At 38.0% G+C, this 18,625-nt stretch overlaps 5 protein-coding genes across 16 annotated transcripts in view; 2 read left to right on the top strand and 3 right to left on the bottom strand.

Annotated features, from left to right (window-relative positions):
* Positions 1–18,625, bottom strand: part of pycr3 (pyrroline-5-carboxylate reductase 3) — a 540,655-nt gene that overhangs the window by 422,542 nt on the left and 99,488 nt on the right. The window lies entirely within an intron of this gene.
* The window catches only part of si:ch211-221n20.8, a 142,362-nt gene that overhangs the window by 79,735 nt on the left and 44,002 nt on the right, over positions 1–18,625 (bottom strand). The gene's annotated exons all lie outside the window — the stretch shown is intronic.
* LOC141379467 (uncharacterized) lies at positions 3,306–7,022 on the top strand. Of its 4 annotated transcripts, none has more exons than XM_087298855.1 (5): positions 3,306–3,525; positions 5,035–5,219; positions 5,493–5,639; positions 5,836–6,372; positions 6,506–7,022. In XM_087298855.1, exons 2-5 carry the CDS (start codon positions 5,177–5,179, stop codon positions 6,886–6,888), a joined length of 1,110 nt encoding a protein of 369 aa, XP_087154981.1. In that variant the 5' UTR covers positions 3,306–3,525; positions 5,035–5,176; the 3' UTR covers positions 6,889–7,022. The 4 variants fall into 4 exon arrangements, with proteins under 4 accessions (XP_087154981.1, XP_087154980.1, XP_087154979.1 ...); XM_087298854.1 differs by having other exon boundaries at positions 6,440–7,022; XM_087298853.1 differs by lacking the exon at positions 5,035–5,219.
* arhgap39 (Rho GTPase activating protein 39) overlaps positions 11,230–18,625 on the bottom strand; it is a 297,080-nt gene continuing 289,684 nt past the window's right edge. For both annotated transcript variants that reach the window (XR_015518909.1, XR_015518910.1), the window contains one exon: positions 11,230–11,277. The gene's annotated coding sequence lies outside the window, so the exon portion shown is untranslated. The remainder of the gene's footprint in view (positions 11,278–18,625) is intronic.
* Positions 13,812–17,289, top strand: si:ch211-221n20.1. 2 transcript variants are annotated; one of them, XM_087298897.1, is made up of 3 exons: positions 13,812–14,031; positions 15,991–16,137; positions 16,334–17,289. In XM_087298897.1, the coding sequence occupies exons 1-3, from the start codon at positions 13,839–13,841 to the stop codon at positions 17,254–17,256; spliced, it is 1,263 nt and encodes a 420-aa protein (XP_087155023.1). In that variant the 5' UTR covers positions 13,812–13,838; the 3' UTR covers positions 17,257–17,289. The 2 variants fall into 2 exon arrangements, with proteins under 2 accessions (XP_087155023.1, XP_087155024.1); XM_087298898.1 differs by lacking the exon at positions 13,812–14,031 and adding an exon at positions 15,538–15,717.

The raw sequence follows: 18,625 nt of genomic DNA, 5'->3' as shown, positions 1-18,625 counted from the left end.
CCAAGGCTCTTGCATTGCGCCTTGAACCAATTTGTCCAGCAGTAATACATGGTGATCAAACAGGCTTCATTCGTGGACGTAATTCGTTTAATAACTTGCGGCGTTTGTTTAATGTAATGTACATGCATTCACACTCTGATATCAATGAAATCATCGTTTCCCTTGATGCTGAAAAAGCGTTTGATCGAGTTGAGTGGGAATATCTTTTCTTTACTCTCAAAAAATTTGGCTTCCCTGAAAATTTGATTTCCTGGATCAGGCTCTTGTATTCTGCCCCAATAGCCTCAGTCTGCACAAATAATATCTATTCAGAATATTTCCCTTTGTATAGAGGTACAAGGCAGGGTTGCCCCCTTTCACCTTTGCTGTTTGCCATTTCGATTGAGCCCTTGGCCATATTACTTCGTCAATCTACTATTTTTACAGGAATCACTCGGAATGACAAAGAACATAAAATCTCCTTATATGCAGATGACGTTCGTTTATATGTCTCAAATCCAACTCATTCAATACCTCACATACTATCAGTCTTAAAAGATTTTGGAAAAATTTCAGGCTATAAAATAAATATGCACAAGACAGAGTATTTTGAGATTGATGCCCCTCTAGATAGATCTTCTTACACAATACCATTTAAAGTGGATCAGGATAAGTTTAAATACTTAGGCATATCAGTTACTCGCTCCTTTAATGACTTGTTTAAAGCCAACTTTTATGCATTACTAAAACGTTGTAAACAAGATTTCAAGAAATGGTCCACTCTACCTCTTTCACTGTCTGGACGTATTAATCTAATTAAAATGACAGTTCTCCCACGGTTTTTATACCTTTTTTCAAATATACCCATATTCATAAGAAAACAGTTTTTCTGTAACATAGATAAATTGATAAGCCGTTTTATATGGGGAGGTAAATCACCTCGTATTAGAAAATCATTCCTCCAGAGGAATAAATCCCAAGGAGGCATGGCACTGCCAAATTTTTTGTTTTACCACTGGGCAAGCAACATTCAAAAAATGTTGTACTGGGTATCTTCTTGGGACCCAGAGTCAATTCCACTGCGGGTACAGGGTGAAAGAGCTTGTTCCAGAGCTTCTCTTAAATCTTTGATATGTGCATCACTTCCAATTTCAGAAAAGAATTATATGACTTCTTTTAATCCAATAGTTGTACATACATTAAAAATTTGGTCACAGTTAAGAAAGCATTTTGGCTTTCAGGCTCTCTCAATTGCAGGTCCCATTGCCTCTAACTGCTTATTTGCCCCATCTTGTACAGACTCTGCATTCCGGGTGTGGGAGGAGAAGGGGATTAAATGCCTGAAAGATTTATTTATTAATAATATTTTTTGCTCCTTTGAAGAGCTTGCTCATAATTTTTCTCTGCCCAAAAACAATTTTTTTAGATTTCTGCAAATACGAAGCTTTGTTAAGTCAAAATTTAAATCTTTTCCTGAATTACCTGCTGCCTCAGTAATTGATGCATTATTAGACTTAAAACCCGAAAGTAAAGGACCAATTTCTCATATATACTCTTTAATTTGTACAATTGATCCTCAAAGTCTAGAACATATTAAAACCTCCTGGCAGCTCGACTTGAGCAGAGACTTCACAGACTTAGAATGGGATGGTATTTTAAATAAAGTACATTCATCATCACACTGTACCAGACATGCCCTTATTCAATTTAAAATACTTCACAGGTTACATTTTACAAATTTAAAATTGTCTAAGATCTATCCTACTGTTAGTCCAGCATGCAGTAGATGCTCAATTTCACCAGCCACAACTGCCCACATGTTTTGGTTCTGCCCAAATCTAGGGAGGTTTTGGAAAGATATTTTTCAATCATTTAGTGAAATGTATGGTTTTCCTATTGAACCTGAACCCCTGTTGGCAATTTTTGGAACCAGTCCAGAAAATATTGTGCTTAAAGAAGAAATATGTAGAGTAATTGCTTTTACCACGCTACTGGCAAGGCGTTTAATTCTTCTGTATTGGAAAAAAACTGAGGCCCCAACACATAGTAGATGGATTAAAGACGTTATGTATTTTATTCAGCTTGAAAAAATCAAATTTACTCTAAGAGGTTCAAAAAATACTTTTTTAAAAACCTGGTCTCCCTTTCTTACATACGTTGACCATTTACAATTTTTGGAGCAGGAGGATATATAAAATCTCTCATAATCCCAAAAGACCCCCCCCCCCCCCTTTTTTTTTCATATTTTCTTATTCCTCTTTCATGTCACTGTAACCTTGTAATGCCTTTCACAATGGCAGTGCTTGTAATAAAGGTATACAGAACCTTTCTTTTATCACACACTGAACTGTTCACTTTTTATGTGTATCGTATATCTTGAGGACTTTATGTTTGCAGACTGTTAGCTATGTATATCTTCTGTTAAAGCCACAAAAGGGAAAGTAGTGTTGGGGATATTTGTTTATATATTTTGTTTTGTTGTTGTTGATTGTTTGTCTTTTTTTTGTGCAAATGTAAAAATAAAAATCCTTATAAATAAAGTATTAAAAAAAATAATAATAATTTTAGTATTGGAAAAAAAAATATCTTGTAAATAATTTTTTGTTTCTGCCAAGTTTTTCGCGGACCCCCCAGCGCTCTCTTGCGGCCCACAAGGGATAAGGGCATACGGATGAGCCCTTCCCAATTCACACAGTGAATGAAACCAAACATTCTTGCTGTAAGGATCATGGCCCGAAATGTCCATCAGTTGTATCCTTCAAAATCATTCTCCACACCACCACCAGTGTGCAGCATCCACTATCCTAAAAAAATAATGCATCAAAGCCAATGTTGTTATTATCGTTCACATGTCCAAGACTGTGATAAAAGAAAATAAATAAAGCCCACAATTACTCTCTGTACTGAAAATACGTCATTTTGTGTGTGTTTCACCAAATCAGTGACATCATGTATAAATTTTATGAGTTAAAATCCTGTATTTTTCTAAACAATTTAGTCGTTTTGATCAGAACTGAGGTTGATCAACAGATTTATGCAAAAAAATAGAAAAAATATTGATCTGATGCATTTTTACAGCAGATATATTCAGTGGATGTTTTCGTCCACAACAAAAGGCTGGTTAGATTGAACAGTGCACAAGGGTTAAGAAGCATTCAGAAATGTCTGCCAAACCCTCTCCACCTAACCGTTTGTAGTATTTGTAGTTTAACACTTTCTACCTGTGTTTGAAGTTGTAACAGCACAAGCAGCGTACACGTCAGTCCCTCCCCCGCATGACGTCACAGTTTCGAACGCTAATTAGAACACACTCTTGAACGCGCGTCAGTTTGATTTGGTGTTCAGTGGTGTAGATGGTGTTTGACAGTCAGCGAACAGTCATGCGTTTTCAGTCAAAAATACAGCGTTTACAGCACGATATGGATTACAATATTCTGGAGAGAATGATTACAAGAGATTCACCAGAGTTCAGGAGCCGCGGTCGCGCTGGAGGAGCGTCCGAACAGAGAGCTTCATCTGCGGCCGTCGTGGAGAACCAGACAGCAGGTAAGAGCACAGCAGCACACCGGTGGAAATATACTGTATTATTTTATATATATATAGTACATTTACTATAGGACATTTAGTGGGTTTCCTGAGGTAAATACTGCAGTGTTTTTGATATTTACTACAGTAAATCACAGTGATGTGGTAAATCTATTCTGCTTTACACTTACTGTGGTAAAGTAGATAATATACTGTATGAACTACAAGACAAATTACGACAGATATCTCAAATGTCAACATCAATGATGTTTATGTATAAAAAATGATATAATATCATTATCCTAATTCATATTTTCACTAAATGTAAAGCACAATTATACAAATACACAGTTTTAATTAATTATGTGATCATATTTTACTCATTATTATATGTTTGAGAATGTAGAAGGCTAAAATAAACAATAATAAAATATAAAACTTCATATTTTGAAATATAAGTTGTATATTGAACAGCTCTACAGTATATATTATCACAGTAATTGTTCTTGTTATACTGTATGTGTGATAACTTTTACATTTTTGGTGTGGCTACAGTAAGGAGATACGGCTGTTGAGGGTGTTTTAGCCTTCATAATCTTTAATAAATGGAATGTTTTGGTGTATTTGATATTTCAGTGTGAATGCAGTCAGAATCAGTGTGTGTTAAAAAGATGAATGACTGTAAACAATTTAACTCTGTCATAATTCACACTGAAACACGGCTCTTTTAAAATATCATGAGTTATTCACATTTATCAGTTCACTGCCGTTCTTTAGTATCGAATCACAATCAGTTTTATTGCCAAGTGTGCTTCACACACACAGGAATTTGTTATGGCTGCAGAAGCTTCCACTGTACGTAAATTGACAACACAAAATCAATATGAAAAAAAGACGATAAACATTAAACAGAGATGCAGTTAGTCAAAAAGATCTGAATGTTGAGTTGTATGTACAGATTTGTTATAAATATACAGGTTATAAGGTGCTGTGTACAAATGCGTATGAGAAAGTGTTGCATTGTATATTGTTATAAGTATAGTATGTAAGTGTAAATACTACAAACTAAATACTAGAGTAAATGCTGTAATATAATACAGTCTACTAGTTTACTGTAGCAATTTGTAAAATATACTACAGTAATAATTACTACAGTTTATTATTTGTATTATTTCCTGATTTGTAAGTCGCTTTGGATAAAAGCGTCGGCTAAATGACTAAATGTAAATTATGCTGAAGATGTTTATTAATATTACTATTATTATTGTACTGTAAATCTGGTCTTATTGGCCACTAGGGGTGCTACAATACTGACTTAAATGATTTGATTTGGTTTTAGGTCATGGATTCAGTTCGGTTTTTGATATGTTCAGTAAAAAAAAAACATATATATATATATATAAAATAAAAAAATGACAAGTAAAATAAAATACTAAATGAATACAATAAAGCAAAGATGATACTAAAATTAGCATAGGCTCATTCTGAAGACGTAGCTCTATGTACATTACTGATAAATGATGTATCCAGAAGTACGTGTGGCTGCATTTTGTCTCTGAAAACAACGCTATGGTATGACGCCGTTCCTTTACGCGTCTACAAGCTGACCGCTTACCTCCGTGTGGACGGCTTTACTACTTTACGTCGGCAGACTTGTGATGCAGGGACCACGATGACGCGGTTCGAGTCCGGTAAAGAACGGTTCCAGAAAGCAGGTAATGTCTAACCCTACTCCAACTGTAAACCCAACCGTCACAGTAATGTAAAAACAGATCTGGATCTGGAGTCTTCAATATAAGTATAGCTGATTAACCATGTGGATGGATGATATAATCCTTCTGAGCCTACCAGTCAGCACAGAAGGCCCCTATAATAACGCTCATTAAATGAAGTGATAACATTCAAAGTGGGTGGTGATGTCCAGCTGCTGGTTGTTGTGCTACTGACCCGTTATCTGTACTTTCTAAATGTTTTTTCATTTTCTTTAGAGATGCAAAGACGAGGACGGAGGAAGACGGGCGTTCTTTCATTCTTCCGGAAAATGGGAAGAGCTATCCATAAGCTTTGCTGTATGGATGCAGCAGCAACATCTATAGTGGACCACACTGACCCATCTGGTAGCGCTCGTGCTGTCGGTAAGCAGCGAAACAGAAGGATTAGGAAAGACATGAGTTGTGGTTTTAGCTGATTATAGTAATTGAAGTGAAACACAGATTAAAATATTGTAGAATTGTTTATTATCCTGCTTATTACATGGCTATAGGCATGTGCTATTAGTTGAATTGGTTGTTATCGAGGAATAACACCTTGTAATGTTTTCTCTCTCTTCAGCCTCAGAATCGAGAGAACGGACTAGAAAGATCTACCTCAAGAAAGATTGCAGCAAAGTCATCTTGAGAATCGTCAAGGGCACCCCAGGGTCCCCGGATCCGTGTGGGGTCTGTGTTGTCTCCATTGACGTGGACCAACCTGGGATCTCCAGTGTGTCTGTTGACCCGGGACCTAATGGATTCTACTCGGATTCATTTAGTCCGGGTCCACCTGGAGTCCTCCGCTTGTCCCTCGTCCTATGTCCATCTGGGGTGTTCAGTGTGTCTCTTAACGCTCGTCCATCTCGAGGCTGCAGGGTGTCTGTTGATCCCGGTTCGTCTGGGTTCTTCAGTGTGTCCTCTTATCCGGGTGCGTCTCGGGACTTCAGTGTATCTGGTAACCCGGATGCCTCTGGAGGCTGCAGGCTGTCTGTGGATACGGGTCTGTTTGGGGGCTGCGCAGTGTCTGCTGCTCCGGGTCCGTCTGATTGCGGCATGTCAGCTGCTCCGGGTCCGTCTGATTGCGGCATGTCTGCTGCTCCGGGTCCGTCTGATTGCAGCATGGCTGCTGATCCGGGTCCGTCTGATTGCAGCATGGCTGCTGATCCGGGTCCGTCTGATTGCAGCATGGCTGCTGCTCCGGGTCCGTCTGATTGCGCCATGTCAGCTGCTCCGGGTCCGTCTGATTGCAGCATGTCTGCTGCTCTGGGTCCGTCTGATTGCGGCATGTCAGCTGCTCCGGGTCCGTCTGATTGCAGCATGTCAGCTCCTCTGGGTCCGTCTGATTGCGGCATGTCTGCTGATCCGGGTCCGTCTGATTGCAGCATGGCTGCTGATCCGGGTCCGTCTGATTGCGGCATGTCTGCTTATCCGGGTCCGTCTGATTGTGGCATGTCTACTGATCCGGGTTCGTCTGGTTGCACCAAGCCTGCTGCTCCGGGACCGTCTGGTTGCACAATTCCTGCTGATCCAGGTCCGTCTGGCTGCACCACGTCTGGTGCTCCGGGTCCGGCTCCTCACTGGTGGATCAGCAGTTCCAGCCCGCCAAGCAACAGAACCAATCAGATGGCGGTGATCCAGTATTCAGAAGGCTTCATAACGCCGGCAGACCTGACTCTCTATGTGTTGTGTGTTGTTGTAATTCTTTTATTGCATGTAGTGTTTGTCTGCATCTGAACTGTAATAAATTGTGTTTGAATACACTTGAAACTGTGGTACAAAGCTCTTTTATTATGTGTGTTGATGATTTATTTGTATTTTTATGTGTTTTGTGCTCTGGACATGCGTAATTCTCCTAATACTTTTTAAAATATATTGTATTTATTCAGCCTCATCACATAGTGTCAAGCTTAGTGCAGCGTCACACATCTTAAAGCATAAAAAAACAAGGAAAATATTAGAGATAATATGAACACAGACATAAAATAAGGAAATAATCATGTAGAAATATTAATAAAAACATATTAATGATTATTAATTTATGACGTATCTATCTATCTATCTATCTATCTATCTATCTATGCATCTGCCATTATACTGTCCATCCAGCTTTTCATCCATCTATCTGTTTATCCATTCATCCATGAATCTATCATTCTATTATTCTATCTATTTTTATGTCCACATATATACCACAAAAATAATAATAAATATACAAATTATTAAAATATTATTATTATATATACATACAGCCATGAGTAAAATGTCATAATGCAATAATTATCTTTCTAAATTTAGATAATATTTATTGACAGTTGTCTAAAGAGCTCACTATCAACTTACAACAGCAGATTTGATTATAATAATCCCATAATCATTAGTACTGCTAACTTAATGCACTTAAAATACCTGCTGTATGATTAACATGTTAATGGCAGGAGAGAACAAGCACATTTATTAGGCTTATACTATTACAAATCAATTAATAAATCAATAAAGAATACCCAGTTATACTGACACACCAGTCACACATCCCAGATCGAGGACTAGTCAAGCAGATTATATGGATAAACCGGTGATGTGAAGTGCCATCAGCTTTCTTCAGGTCTCTAATTTCAGCTTTCAGTGGATTTTTCACATATTTCTGAAAGTCATTTCTCTTATATTTTGATTAGGAACCTGTCCAGATGATCCAGATCTGGATTGTTGTGCTGTACATTTGTTTGGTGCTGGTTTGATTTGATGGGTAGCTTATTTTCTCTCAACCTTTAAGTTATAAATATGACACTGTTGCTTCAATTTGTTGAAAAACATGAACAAAACACACACTTTCACATTCAGTACGTCACGAAGACTGTGAAAAACACTGCAGAGGCTGTACGTTTGGTCTGTAATCAGCAAATTAAGAGGTACTGCTAAGAGTAAACGATTGTCTGTATATTTATTGAACACTATTCTGCATTGTAAGAAAACACTCCAGGATTGCATTTAATTTCTGTAAAGATTTCCTTTTTCATCTCTGCATCATCGACATGTACTCATCATCATATACTCGCATACTATGATGTCAGCTTGTAACTCACTGTCATGCATTTAATGGTTTCCCCCATTAAAGTGTGTGTTAACCGTGTGTTGTGTGCTCTGGACATGCGTAATTCTCCTAATACTTTTTAAAATATATTGTATTTATTTAGCCTCATCACATAGTGTCAAGCTTAGTGCAGCGTTTGACCGATTCACGATTTAGATTTTTTTTTTTGTTACTCGTCTTCTCAAAACATTACAACAACATGACTGAAGTAACATTCTCTATAAAAGTAACTTGAAAAACCATCTGGTTAAGGAACATTGTATTTTTAATGTCACACAAAAATCGGTCAAGGTGTAAATAAATGTAAAACAAATTCACAAGTTAAATAGCGTTGCTGAAGATTTGAATAAGAAATATTTGTGTAAATATTCCCGTTGCAGGAATACAGAGGTACTGTTTGCAAGTTTTGCTGAGCCAAGGAAAGATTGGCTGTCAGCTCGGCTTTGACTTTGTCTTCTGATTGAATGTCAGGTTGTAATGATGCTGCCTTTTTCTTAAAAAGATACAGTGGAAGTAAAGGACTGAACATGGAAACTGTAAAGCCTAATTTAACCCAATGTGTGAAGTTGTGGACGTATAGCAGGAGCAAATACAAGCACCAGATGTGTGTCTACTATAAAATAATATATTTAATTATTTTCCTTTTTCCACCTTTTAAATACCGATCATTTGATGCGCTTTGCTCCACTCTCTGTATCATGCTGCCTGATCTGTCTGGTTTTCAGCTAGATCCGCTAAATGACGTCATGGGGGCGGGTACTTTCACTTTCACTGCTACAGTCCCTCACCTCTGCTCGTGTTCAAACCAAAAGATCGGCGCGGTTTTTCACATGGCAGGCTTTTACATCCTTCATACATGTTGAGATTGAGTTTATCGACTTGATGAGGAAATATGTCTTGACAATCCACACAGACGTGACTCAGACTAATGCAACAAGTAAAATCCTACATGACTTTAACAGGCAGTCAAGCAGGTCGCACACCAGGGGCCTCATGTATCAACGAAGCGTACGCACAAAAACTTTGCGTTCGCCAGGTTTCACGCTCAGAATCGCTCACGTTTAGAAATAATAACGATGAACTGAACGTGGGAATGTGCGCAGCTCCACCCCAGCTTCATGCCTGGCGTACACACATTTTTTGTTCGTGTCTGTTTTATTTCCATTGGCGACTCCTAGAGGCAGTTGTGTTAAATTCCTCTCTACAAAGTGTCTTTGAGCCGTGCAATGGCAGCTGTATGAGACGGGTTCATCTAGCAGGTATATAAGGTTTCCATACCATACAGTTGACCAGCCAAACATTAAAGCACAATTTGCAGCGATCGCCTGTTTTCCCAATGTAATCTGAGCGATCTACTGCACGCACATTGCTATAAAGACACTATCTGAAGATGAACTTGCATGCGTGAACAGGGCTCAAAATTAACTTTTTTACTTGGTAGCACCGGTGCTCCCAACTTCAAATATTGAGGAGCACCAAAAAAGATTTAGGAGCACCCACCAAAAATGAATGAGCACCGCTGCAAATAGTTTTTTGAGGGATTTTTTGTATTTTAAAACAACATCAATAGGACTAACAAAAACCAGAAACAACTATCTAACTAATGCTGTGATGACTTGATATTTGTGTGCAATAATTCCAAAATGAATGTCTAATAATTATAGAATATTAATGATGATAAAAATGACAATAATAGTAACAATGAACTGCCTTGAACGTGCATGAATGTCTGCTATAAAAAGTCTGTTACTTTATGAAAAATAATTGTAGTTTGCATCAAACAAAAATGAAGCATTGCAGTAAGAAATATTGATTTTGTACTGCTGTTTTTATATGAATGTCAATTAAATAAATAATATTTCTGCTACAGAACAAACAAAAGATTATAATAAATCATTCAATTCAATGCTGAAAGCTGGAAAGCAGTCATCAGTAAATAAATAAAAAATAATATACACCTCAAACAAGAATAGACAAGAGAAACACTTCTATCACTCTTTAAAAGTTTTGGTTTCAGTTTGTGTCAATTTAAAGGTTCAGTCTGAGCTGATCTTCATTTTTCTGTGTTAGTGGAAAGCTGGCGAGTCAGCCGACCCAATATATGAGCAGGCAGAGCAGGATTCTTGCTGTGACCACCGGCGCAAAACCGCTGTTTGTTATGATGAGCCGCAGATTCAGTGTAAACTTAGTAAAGGCGAGCTTCTTTGGCGATGATATGTACAGTATTAGATTTGACTTTTAGCGGACATTTGCGCTGAACACGCAGTGAACGCAACGCATGGAGATTCGGGCGCCTTCTCCGAAAAGCACATACTCGATTGATCTCAGCTGGCAGATCAATATCCATCACGTGTCATGATCGCTCTCATCTGCGCCCTCAACTTTAGGTGGGGTTTGCAAACCTGTGTGCTTTAAGTTTTCATTCTTCAGCCGTTTGTATTTCCCGTGGTCATTAAAGCTCCTTCCCTGTCATCTGACAGCGGAATACCTTGAGTGATTGACAGCTAATATGAACCAATATAGCGGCAGGGAAGAGCGATTCAGCACGTTTTTACAAAAAATCAAAACAGGTCGCACTACAACCAGTATCTGCAGACTCGCACTAATGCGCCAAAATATATTATGAGGTCGCATAGATTAATTTTCGGCCGCATAATGGGGGGGATGAGTTCATTAGACACTAGATTCGAATCGAGTTCATGCTCGAACGTGTCAAAACATGTTGATATGCGTTTTACGAGCTGCGCCACTAAACTGTTTAAGGTACAACACATTTTACCCCTATAAATCACACTCTTTCTTTTTTAATTCACTCAGTGCGATGTTCAGATATAACTTTAACCGCATCAGCTAAACTCTCCCACTCTATTTTTTTCTTTTGTTATTAATTCCGGAGGACAAACTTGCAAATAACACAGTTTTTCTCCGGTCTACCTCCGAAAGCAGCACGTTCAGATCACATTCTGTTCAAAGTTTCTCTTTTTTGCTTTTGCCGTTGCTTTTTCGTTGGGTTTTGCCAAAGTAGAGTCATTAGCATATTCATACGGGGGAGGAGGCAGGGAGGGGTTTTGCGCTCGTGCATGTTGCGCTCAGTTTCACGTTCATTCGGATGTACAAAAGAATATGCGTGAGATTCGGCGTACGCAGTGTTTCATACATCTGAATTTTTTTCTGCGTGCGCACATTTACAGGTTTGTGCGTACGCAATGTTTTAGTATGAAACTAATCAGATGACGCTCTGTGACGTGGCTGAAAAATGTACTGCGTTGTGAATCGTGGCTGGGCGGCGCCGGTGTGTGAATAGAACCTGTTTAAAATTCTTAAACCATGGCGCTGCGTGGTGCTGCGGAGCGCGTGGCCGAGAGGCGCTTCTGGTGTGCTTATTGCTTCATACAGAAAGTGAACCAAAGCACATTGGTGCCATTATAATGTATTAAATGTATATATTTTTAAAAATCGCGATTCTCGATTTCATATAAAATTAAATCGTCGTCAAAACGTAAATTCGATTTAATCTGAAAAATCGCCCAGCCCTATCGTAAAGCATACAAAACAAGGAAAATATTAGAGATAATATGAACACAGACATGAAATAAGGAAATAATCATTTAGAAACATCAATAAAAACATATTATGACTTATTATGCCACTTTATACAAGATGTAAAATACGTCTCTGATGTCTCGAGAGCAGGGGTTTTCAAGCTTTTTAATCTCAGGGACCCTCAAATATGATGAATCCTTGCAGGGGACCCTTTTGCCTAAAGTTTAAAGGCACTTATGTATTTTAAGTATAAATATGTAAACTAAAATTCTGTTTAACGTAAAGACATTATAGTTCATATTTCACAGGCATGTCAAATGGTATTGTTTTGAAAACTGTTTATTTTATTAGTTGGCAACTCACTATAGCCAAAAATGATTCTCAAACTTTTTATATGTCATAAAAAAAAACAACAACGAAATATTCACATTAACTGAACATGATAGCTCTTCTAAATAAGGCACTGGTAGATGAAAAGTTGAACCTGGATAATTGTAACATTTGTTGTTTCTGCAGTCTTGTATTTATGGAAAACTGCTAAATATTTCCATTGCGTCTGGTTACTGTGTTGTCTGACAAAGGCAAACAATCTTCCTTTCGTGCCGCTTCCTCTCCAAATAACTTTGACGATGTCTTTGGTAGCTGGTAATAGCAATGCTTCGCCAACTGTGTGCGGCTTCTTAGCACGCGGGATGTGGAGTGATGCCAAATATGAGGCTTTTAAACACCTCTCAGGGACTGATGCTTGCTGCTAAAAAAATACTAGCCTGCCGGGTCAAACACAACTCCTGATGTTTTAATAGTCGATTTTTCTGCCTCATTGGGATGTTTCTGCTGTAGATGGCGCTTGAGCTTGGATGGTTTCATGCATTCGTTGGAGACAATCTCTTGAGAAAGAACACACTGGGGTCTATCTACTCCCTGCTTTAACATGCAGGTAAAACCAAACGCAATGTAAGATTCATCATGCTTTCTGGTTTCCTCAACGCTCGCCAAGTCAGATTTGCATGATTTGCAAATCTTTCCATCATCTGTCCTGCACTTACAGCCGCTAACTGCTCCATTCAACTGTATGCAAAATCTTAAAGAGCGCAAAGGATTTTGGGATAAACACATTACAGTTAAGTATCCACTTATATAAACCATAAAACTATATACAGATTAATAGTCTATAGTCATTAATAATTTTAGGATTGGAAAAAAAAATATCTCGTAAATAATTTTTAGTTTCTGCCAAGTTTTTCGCGGACCCCCTAGCGCTCTCTTGCGGCCCACAAGGGATTAGGGCATAGGGATGAGCCCTTCCCAATTGAACACAGTGAATGAAACCAAACATTCTTGCTGTAAGGATCATGGCCCGAAATGCCCATCAGTTTATTCTTCAAAATCATTCTCCACACCACCACCAATGTGCAGCATCCACTATCCTAAAAAATGAATGCATCAAAGCCAATGTTGTTATTATCGTTCACATGTCCAAGACTGTGATAAAAGAAAATAAATAAAGCCCACAATTACTCTCTATACTGAAAATACGTCATTTTGTGTGTGTTTGTCACCAAATCAGTGACATCATGTATGAATTGGCAATTAAAGAGTTAAAATCCTGTATTTTTCTAAACAATTTAGTCGTTTTGATCAGAACTGAGGTTGATCAACAGATTTATGCAATATATATATATATATATATATATATATATATTTATTAATCTAATGACTTTTTACAGCAGATATATTCAGTGGATGTTTTCGTCCATAACAAAAGGCTAGTTAGATTGAACAGTGCCCGTTTGTAGTATTTGTAGTTTAACACTTTCTACCTGTGTTTGAAGTTGTAACAGCACAAGCAGCGTACACGTCAGTCCCTCCCCCGCATGACGTCACAGTTTCGAACGCTAATTAGAACACACTCTTGAACGCGCGTCAGTTTGATTTGGTGTTCAGTGGTGTAGATGGTGTTTGACAGTCAGCGAACAGTCATGCGTTTTCAGTCAAAAATACAGCGTTTACAGCACGATATTGATTACAATATTCTGGAGAGAATGATTACACGAGATTCACCAGAGTTCAGGAGCCGCGGTCGCGCTGGAGGAGCGTCCGAACAGAGAGCTTCATCTGCGGCCGTCGTGGAGAACCAGACAGCAGGTAAGAGCACAGCAGCACACCGGTGGAAATATACTGTATTATTTTATATATATATATAGTACATTTACTATAGGACATGAAGTAGACTTCCTGATGTAAATACTGCAGTGTTTTTGATATTTACTACAGTGATGTGGTAAATCTATTCTGTTATACACTTACTGTGGTAAAGTAGATAATATACTGTATGAACTACAAGACAAATTACGACAGAAATCTCAAATGTCAACATCAATGATGTTTATGTATATAAAATGATATAATATCATTATCCTAATTCATATTTTCACTACATGTGAAGCACAATCATACAAATACACAGTTTTAATTCATTATGTGATCATATTTTACTCATTATTATATGTTTGAGAGTGTAGAAGGCTAAAATAAACAATAATAAAATATAAAACTTCATATTATGAAATATAAGTTGTATATTGAACAGCTCTACAGTATATATTATCTCAGTAATTGTTCTTGTTATACTGTATGTGTGATAACTTTTACATTTTTGGTGTGGCTACAGTAAGGAGATACGGCTGTTGAGGGTGTTTTAGCCTTCATAATCTTTAATAAATGGAATGTTTTGGTGTATTTGATATTTCAGTGTGAATGCAGTCAGAATCAGTGTGTGTTAAAAAGATGAATGACTGTAAACAATTTAACTCTGTCATAATTCACACTGAAACACGGCTCTTTTAAAATATCATGAGTTATTCACATTTATCAGTTCACTGCCGTTCTTTAGTATCGAATCACAATCAGTTTTATTGCTAATACACAGGAATTTGTTATGGCTGCAGAAGCTTACAGTGTACGTAAATTGACATCACAAAATAAATATGAAAAAAAGACGATAAACATTAAACAGAGATGCAGTTAGTCCAAAAGATCTGAATGTTGAGTTGTATGTACAGATTTGTTATAAATATACAGGTTATAAGGTGCTGTGTACAAATGCGTATGAGAAAGTGTTGCATTGTATATTGTTATAAGTATAGTATGTAAGTGTAAATACTACAAACTAAATACTAGAGTAAATGCTGTAATATAATACAGTCTACTAGTTTACTGTAGCAATTTGTAAAATATACTACAGTAATAATTACTACAGTTTATTATTTGTATTATTTCCTGATTTGTAAGTCGCTTTGGATAAAAGCGTCGGCTAAATGACTAAATGTAAATTATGCTGAAGATGTTTATTAATAGTACTATTATTATTGTACTGTAAAGCTGGTCTTATTGGCCACTAGGGGTGCTACAATACTGACTTAAATGATTTGGTTTGGTTTTAGGTCATGGATTCAGTTCGGTTTTTGATATGTTCAGTAAAAAAAAAATATATATATATATATATATATATATATATAAAATAAAAAAATGACAAGTAAAATAAAATACTAAATGAATACAATAAAGCAAAGATGATACTAAAATTAGCATAGGCTCATTCTGAAGACGTAGCTCTATATACATTACTGATAAATAATGTATCCAGAAGTACGTGTGGCTGCATTTTGTCTCTGAAAATAACGCTATGGTATGACGCCGTTCCTTTACGCGTCTACAAGCTGACCGCTTACCTCCGTGTGGACGGCTTTACCACTTTATGTCGGCAGACTTGTGATGCAGGGACCACGATGACGCGGTTCGAGTCCGGTGAAGAACGGTTCCAGAAAGCAGGTAATGTCTAACCCTACTCCAACTGTAAACCCAACCGTCACAGTAATGTAAAAACAGATCTGGATCTGGAGTCTTCAATATAAGTATAGCTGATTAACCATGTGGATGGATGATATAATCCTTCTGAGCCTACCAGTCAGCACAGAAGGCCACTATGATAACGCTCATTAAATGAAGTGATAACATTCAAAGTGGGTGGTGATGTGCAGCCGCTGGTTGTTGTGCTACTGACCCGTTATCTGTACTTTCTAAATGTTTTTTCATTTTCTTTAGAGATGCAAAGACGAGGACGGAGGAAGACGGGCGTTCTTTCATTCTTCCGGAAAATGGGAAAAGCTATCCATAAGCTTTGCTGTATGGATGCAGCAGCAACATCTATAGTGGACCACACTGACCCATCTGGTAGCGCTCGTGCTGTCGGTAAGCAGCGAAACAGAAGGATTAGGAAAGACATGAGTTGTGGTTTTAGCTGATTATAGTAATTGAAGTGAAACACAGATTAAAATATTGTAGAATTGTTTATTATCCTGCTTATTACATGGCTATAGGCATGTGCTATTAGTTGAATTGGTTGTTATCGGGGAATAACACCATGTAATGTTTTCTCTCTCTTCAGCCTCAGAATCGAGAGAACGGACTAGAAAGATCTACCTCAAGAAAGATTGCAGCAAAGTCATCTTGAGAATCGTCAAGGGCACCCCAGGGTCCCCGGATCCGTGTGGGGTCTGTGTTGTCTCCATTGACGTGGACCAACCTGGGATCTCCAGTGTGTCTGTTGACCCGGGACCTAATGGATTCTACTCGGATTCTTTTAGTCCGGGTCCACCTGGAGTCCTCCGCTTGTCCCTCGTCCTATGTCCATCTGGGGTGTTCAGTGTGTCTCTTAATGCTCGTCCATCTCGAGGCTGCAGGGTGTCTGTTGATCCCGGTTCGTCTGGGTTCTTCAGTGTGTCCTCTTATCCGGGTGCGTCTCGGGACTTCAGTGTATCTGGTAACCCGGATGCCTCTGGAGGCTGCAGGCTGTCTGTGGATAGGGGTCTGTTTGGGGGCTGCGCAGTGTCTGCTGCTCCGGGTCCGTCTGATTGCAGCATGTCAGCTGCTCCGGGTCCGTCTGATTGCGGCATGTCTGCTGCTCCGGGTCCGCCTGATTGCAGCATGGCTGCTGATCCGGGTCCGTCTGATTGCAGCATGGCTGCTGATCTGGGACCGTCTGATTGCGGCATGTCAGCTCCTCCGGGTCCGTCTGATTGCAGCATGGCTGCTGCTCCGGGTCCGTCTGATTGCAGCATGGCTGCTGATCTGGGACCGTCTGATTGCGGCATGTCAGCTGCTCCGGGTCCGTCTGGTTGCACCACGTCTGCTGTTCCGGGTCCGGCTCCTCACTGGTGGATCAGCAGTTCCAGCCCGCCAAGCAACAGAACCAATCAGATGGCGGTGATCCAGTATTCAGAAGGCTTCATAACGCCGGCAGACCTGACTCTCTATGTGTTGTGTGTTCTTGTAATACTTTTATTGCATGTAGTGTTTGTCTGCATCTGAACTGTAATAAATTGTGTTTGAATACACTTGAAACTGTGGTACAAAGCTCTTTTATTATGTTTGTTGATGTTTTATTTGTATTTTTATGTGTTTTGTGCACCAGACATGCGTAATTCTCCTAATACTTTTTAAAATATATTGTATTTATTCAGCCTCATCACATAGTGGCAAGCTTAGTGCAGCGTCACACATCTTAAAGCATAAAAAACAAGGAAAATATTAGAGATAATATGAACACAGACATAAAATAAGGAAATAATCATGTAGAAATATTAATAAAAACATATTAATGATTATTAATTTTATGACTTATTATGACATATCTATCTATCTATCTATCTATCTATCTATCTATCTATCTATCTATCTATCTATCTATCTATCTATCTATCTATCTATCTATCTATCTGCCATTATACTGTCTATCCAGCTTTTCATCCATCCATCTGTTTATCCATTCATCCATGACTCTTATCATTCTATTATTCTATTTTTATGTCCACATATATACCACAAAAATAATAATAAATATACAAATTATTAAAATATTATTATTATATAAACATACAGTCATGAGTAAAATGTCATAATGCAATAATTATCTTTCTAAATTTAGATAATATTTATTGACAGTTGTCTAAAGAGCTCACTATCAACTCACAACAGCAGATTTGATTATAATAATCCCATAATCATTAGTACTGCTAACTTATTGCACTTAAAATACCTGCTGTATGATTAACATGTTAATGGCAGGAGAGAACAAGCACATTTATTAGGCTTATACTATTACAAATCAATTAATAAATCAATAAAGAATACCCAGTTATACTGACACACCAGTCACAGATCCCAGATCGAGGACTAGTCAAGCAGATTATATGGATAAACCGGTGATGTGAAGTGCCATCAGCTTTCTTCAGGTCTCTAATTTCAGCTTTCAGTGGATTTTTCACATATTTCTGAAAGTCATTTCTCTTATATTTTGATTAGGAACCTGTCCAGATGATCCAGATCTGGATTGTTGTGCTGTACATTTGTTTGGTGCTGGTTTGATTGAATAGGTAGCTTAATTTCTTTCAGTCTTTAAGTTATAAATATGACACTGTTGCTTCATTCTGTTGAAAAACATGAACAAAACACACACTTTCACATTCAGTACGTCACGAAGACTGTGAAAAACACTGCAGAGGCTGTACGTTTGGTCTGTAATCAGCAAATTAAGAGGTACTGCTAAGAGTAAACGATTGTCTGTATATTTATTGAACACTATTCTGCATTGTAAGAAAACACTCCAGGATTGCATTTCATTTCTGTAAAGATTTCCTTTTTCATCTCTGCATCATCGACATGTACTCATCATCATATA

The sequence above is a fragment of the Danio rerio genome, chromosome 20 (assembly GCF_052040795.2).
Source record: "Danio rerio strain M-AB ecotype USA chromosome 20, GRCz13ab, whole genome shotgun sequence".
In the NCBI taxonomy this organism is placed as follows: domain Eukaryota; kingdom Metazoa; phylum Chordata; class Actinopteri; order Cypriniformes; family Danionidae; genus Danio; species Danio rerio.
The sequence above is the reverse complement of the archived record's forward strand: the minus strand, read 5'-3'. Positions and strand labels throughout refer to the sequence as shown.

What these genes read in the sequence shown, in the direction of transcription:
- si:ch211-221n20.1 (XM_087298897.1), top strand. Translation starts at nt 13,839, where the DNA reads ATGGTGTTTGACAGTCAGCGAACAGTCATGCGTTTTCAGTCAAAAATA. An exon ending in CGTGGAGAACCAGACAGCAG is followed by an intron (nt 14,032 to 15,990) that starts GTAAGAGCACAG and finishes CATTTTCTTTAG; the next exon opens with AGATGCAAAGACGAGGACGG. An exon ending in TGGTAGCGCTCGTGCTGTCG is followed by an intron (nt 16,138 to 16,333) that starts GTAAGCAGCGAA and finishes CTCTCTCTTCAG; the next exon opens with CCTCAGAATCGAGAGAACGG.
- LOC141379467 (XM_087298852.1), top strand. Translation starts at nt 3,333, where the DNA reads ATGGTGTTTGACAGTCAGCGAACAGTCATGCGTTTTCAGTCAAAAATA. An exon ending in CGTGGAGAACCAGACAGCAG is followed by an intron (nt 3,526 to 5,492) that starts GTAAGAGCACAG and finishes CATTTTCTTTAG; the next exon opens with AGATGCAAAGACGAGGACGG. An exon ending in TGGTAGCGCTCGTGCTGTCG is followed by an intron (nt 5,640 to 5,835) that starts GTAAGCAGCGAA and finishes CTCTCTCTTCAG; the next exon opens with CCTCAGAATCGAGAGAACGG.